Consider the following 4,954-nt stretch of genomic DNA (forward strand, 5'->3'; position numbering starts at 1 on the left):
CTCCCATTGATGCAACATCAACATAAACTATCATTTGACAATGAATTAAATAACTTAAAAAACGATAATAAATAAGAAAACCTAGACACTACCAAATGGTTCTGGACGTTTCAACATCTTAATTATGTCATCTACATACCTTGAAATCTTAACATTTAACTCGACCGGCCAATTTGTTAACCTACGACGAAATAATCTCCACATATCTTTAACATCTTCACCGGTCGTCAACTTAATAAGGTTGTATTTCACTCTCCCGCCAGTATCAATCCAATCTTCACGAAACTCGATCTTTCTCGCCTTTTTGTGTTTCGATATCAGGTAATAATTCATTCAAATTGGACGTCAAGACGGCGAGACATGTGGTGCCATCCGGAAGTAGGAACTATACGGGAGGTAAAGCTCCGTTGAAGTAAACTTTTGCCTTAATAAAAAAATTAAGGAAAATACATTTTTTAGATGCTTTTTTCAAATAACATGTGACCCCTATTTATACAACTTTACATTTACTCTGAACCATAAAAAAACTATCGCTATAATCATATCCATCCAAAATTATCGGCAAAATCCTGACCGTTAAAAATTTCAAACAAATAACCTTATCGAAAATTTCACTTAGGTTGAAATTTTTGGTATAAAAAGATAAATTTGGAATTTCCGATATCATTTATAATTTTCCGAAAATTTCAAAACTTTCGATACACTAGAATTTACAATAGATTATCGAAAATTTTAATTTTTCCTATTAAAAAATTTAAACAAAAATTTTATTTCAATTTTTAACGAGGAACAATTTTGACAATTTAAAATTATGGGAGTGTGTCAACTAAAAATGAGATTTAAATTCTCTTAAAGAAAGGTGTATTATAAAAAAAAAACCAGGTCCCAGAAAAACCAAAAACCCATTGGGCCAATGCATGGGCTGGGTTACATATAAAAGCCCAACCTACTACACCAATGCTTTCTTTACTGTAAAACCCTAGAATTCCGTCATTCATAATTTAGGTTAAGCAGCATCGTTCTTTCAGCGGTACCAATCAGCAAACATGGTGAAGGGTCGCCAAGGAGAACGCATCAGGTACTACTACTCTTCTAATTCCCAATTTCATTCTCTTCTCTTCGATTTTAACCTATTTTTCACACTTTCTTCGTTTCCTTTGAATTAGACTTTACGTCAGGGGTACAATCCTTGGATACAAGAGGTAACACTTCAATTAAATCTTGTAGCTTTTAAAAATTGTTTTTTTTTTTTATGTGTTTGATGTTATTGATGATGACGTTTTTTTGTGATTTAGATCCAAATCAAACCAGTACCCAAACACATCACTGATTCAAATCGAGGGAGTGAACACCAAGGAAGAGGTAGCGTGGTATGCTGGAAAGAAAATGGCCTATATCTACAAGGCTAAGGTGAAGAAAAATGGTTCACATTACCGTTGTTTATGGGGCAAGGTTACTAGACCTCATGGTAACAGTGGTATTGTTCGTGCTAAGTTCAAGTCCAATCTTCCACCTAAATCAATGGTAATAATTTTGTAATAGGATTTGGTGTTTTTTGTCATTTGGGTTTGTTTTATGATATCGTTGTAAATTTTGAGTTTTTATTCATTTTCAGGGAGCACGTGTGAGAGTGTTCATGTATCCAAGTAACATATGAAAGGTAAATTCACCACTGTCGATGTTCTTTTTTTTTTCTATGTCACATTATATATGTTTTAAGGCATGTTTTTGAAATTTGATGTGGTTTTATGCATTTTGTTGGTGTTTATTTGAATCTATGACTATGTTTCAGATATATTTGGACTGTTTATTTTTTTGTAGTCCATCTATGCCTTACTTGTTTTCTTGTTATTATCACGTATTTATCAATTTATGAATACAGTTTTTGTCTATATCAGGCTTTTGCTGTGTTAGATAGTAGATATAGCGCGCTTAGGACAAGCTACTATTTTTTGCACACCATCATCTACCACAATGGATTTATTTGCATGTTATTATGTTTATTGTATAAACTTTCCAGTGTTACATGTCGGTTATACAAATTGTGTACTGACTAAAAAAGTACAGTAATGAATCTAGTCAATTCTCCGACACTGTTATACTTTGGCATTGTTATATTTTGTTCATGGCCTTTCTGACTTAATTAGTTATACTTAGATTTGTTCTGTTGTTTATGTTGTCCTAATTTTACATTGAAACTTTTATCGCAGATTTACATCTTCCTCAGCAGAGTTGTCAGCTGATTTGTCGTCACAAAGCTTTTTGTATCATTTCGATGGAGTTTGTTTTCATCTCTGCATTAGTTTTTGAGAATTTATCTTTTGTTTTAGACCATAATAGAACCAAATGGTATTCTCTTTTGTATTGGCTATTTTCTATGAAGCTTATATTTTTGGGATTCTTATGTGGTCACATTTGCCTTGGTCTTTTGATTACTGCTTTTCATATTAGATTTCATTTGTTTTATTAATCCCACAAAATTGAGTATTGATGCAAATGTAGAGATCTTTAGCTTGCGCTTTATTTGATCGTTAAGTACTAAACATTTTTTGGTTGGAGAGTATAAGTACAATGCAGGGATTGTTTTTTGCAATCCTTATTTATTTGAGACAATATGCCTATAAAATTGACAACATGCCGGTCTGGTGTTTTGTTGCAATATGCTTATAAAATGCCGGTCGTATAGTTCAGAGTTCGTTAAAGTAGTTCCCCTAGGGGTTGAAAGTTTATTCGCCGCATCTCTGTTCCTCAACAACTTGTTCAACGTGTTTGAGAAACGGTATTATATCCATATTTGGTATCATTTTACTATCTGATGACATAACATCTTATAACTCATCTGATATTCATGAACAAAAAGATAGATTCTCAAACGGTTAAAAATTATTATGAAAGACATGCGTCTGGTCTTCAATTATCTTTTTCTGTGATGCAAGCATGAGTGTTGTCTCCCTTGATTATAGGGGGGTGATAATGGTTTTGTACAAATTTTTGAATGACGATTTTTATATTTGAGGACACGAGCTATCCTTATTTTACAATTAGTTATGATCTTAACTCTATGCTTGCTAACAAGTTGTGAAGTTGTACGGAGTCATTCCTTTATATACGAGTCAAAATTGATAATACAATTAGTAACTTCCAATCAATACTTAAAGATGCCATGTTAATCACTCTATTTTTTGCTTATAACCCATCTTAGAAGAAAAATTAATCATAAGTCTATCATAAAATTTAAACAAAACACACATAAACTTAATGAGAACCACAAAACAACTTCGACGAACTCATTGAGAGTGTAACACAATCTATAGAAAAAGAGTAATATAAAATACTCATACACAAACACACACTTTAATATATTAAAAAAGTAAAGAAGGAAAAATTAGAAATATGTAATGGTGGTGATTTTACTATTACGACAAGAAGAAAAATATACAAAAGAAAACTTAACAGTGACAAGGATGAAGTCGACAATAAAGAAGATAATCGGTGATAGCAAAGTCCAATGGTGTTGGTGATAACGATCAAAGACATGCAGATTATGACTAAGTTCCATTGTTATAAGAAATTGAAATGCACTGTAGTGAATGTAATGAAGAAGCCGAAAGAACATCAAACTGGTTTTTTGAGTAACATAATCCCTTTATTCTGATTTTTAAATATTAGACATGTTGCATGAAAGTGATGTTTAAATTGCGAAAAAACTATAATAGTTTAAAGGTGGAAGGCAGTTGTCACAAAGTGGCTCGAAAACTATTAACCTTGGTTAAAAAGTCAAAATTACATTAGTTGTAAATTCATCAAAAATAAGATTTTAATTAAACGAGAAATAAATTTTCATTCAATCGTAGCTCAACATTTAAAAAGATCCAATTGTTTGGATTGATAAAAAATTAAATAGTTTTTAAAAAAACGATTGATGACTTATAATGAGCATTACAATAAAAATTTTTGAGGAGGAAACGATGACCCTAAAAGGTTGATGTCATAAAAATATTATTTCTTTTATTAATACATTTGTTGAGTGCTAGAAACAAGTCGTGGTTATAAATAAAAGTGGGAGCTCCAAGAGCAACGTCATATCAGCTACATATGTTATTTATTACCAAGAGCAACATGTTAAGTTCACACTTTGGCCATATTCTACGGAGTAGCAAATTCAAACTATGATATCAATATGATGAACTAATCAAATTTCTTCAAAGATGTTCAACAAGGTCGAGCTTCCGAGGTCCGTTATATTGTCATCATACCGAGTACATCATTTGTTATCATCTATCACATGACATTTATCCTAAATTAACTACATTTGTGAGAAGCATACTAAATGCCATAAGAGGATAAGAAAAAACATTTTTCAAACATTAGGACGATGCAAGAAAGGATGTTAAACGAGCATTTAGAGTTCTTAAATACCAATTGACAATCATACGTAATTTGGCCCGGGCTTGACAGTTGATGCCCTCAAACATATAATAGATACATGCATCACAATATGATTGTTGAATATGAACGCGCCACATATAATAGTTTTTTTTAGGGAAATACTCATCCCACCCTATACGGTGAGCCCCACACCTCTGAAAAAAAATACCCTTATTAATATCCGAAGATACTTCTCCGGATGCACCTAAAATTAAACCAACTCTCGTAATTCAGCCACACACCTCATTTTTGCGAAAATCTGGTCCGGAGATGCATATACGTAAATTTTATGAGGTAAATCCGGATAAGCATCTCCACAAACCCCCATAAATTCATTTTAAGTTATTGGACGCATGTTTATTACATATGACATGAGATATTTCAGAGACGCATCTTCGAAAAACAACATTAATGCATTTTAGGCATCAACGTTTTCCTAACTTTGACCTTTTTTTAGGCGAACTTATATTTTCGGTCATTTTAGGCCAATTTTTTTTTATCATAAACCCATTTAAGAGTGTCATAA

General features: G+C 32.1%; 1 protein-coding gene across 1 annotated transcript; it reads left to right on the plus strand.

Moving 5' to 3' along the window:
• The first annotated feature begins 918 nt into the window (after positions 1-918).
• On the plus strand, positions 919-2,400 carry LOC127107909 (60S ribosomal protein L35a-1). Its single transcript, XM_051045255.1, has 5 exons — positions 919-1,078; positions 1,167-1,202; positions 1,296-1,524; positions 1,616-1,660; positions 2,211-2,400. The coding sequence occupies exons 1-4, from the start codon at positions 1,047-1,049 to the stop codon at positions 1,655-1,657; spliced, it is 339 nt and encodes a 112-aa protein (XP_050901212.1). The 5' UTR covers positions 919-1,046; the 3' UTR covers positions 1,658-1,660; positions 2,211-2,400.
• The last annotated feature ends 2,554 nt before the right edge of the window (positions 2,401-4,954 follow it).

Source organism: Lathyrus oleraceus, chromosome 7 (assembly GCF_024323335.1).
Source record: "Lathyrus oleraceus cultivar Zhongwan6 chromosome 7, CAAS_Psat_ZW6_1.0, whole genome shotgun sequence".
In the NCBI taxonomy this organism is placed as follows: domain Eukaryota; kingdom Viridiplantae; phylum Streptophyta; class Magnoliopsida; order Fabales; family Fabaceae; genus Lathyrus; species Lathyrus oleraceus.

Coding starts and splice junctions, on each gene's coding strand:
- LOC127107909 (XM_051045255.1), top strand. CDS start 1,047: ATGGTGAAGGGTCGCCAAGGAGAACGCATCAG. Junction 1,079..1,166: donor CGCCAAGGAGAACGCATCAG/GTACTACTACTC, acceptor CCTTTGAATTAG/ACTTTACGTCAGGGGTACAA. Junction 1,525..1,615: donor ATCTTCCACCTAAATCAATG/GTAATAATTTTG, acceptor ATTCATTTTCAG/GGAGCACGTGTGAGAGTGTT.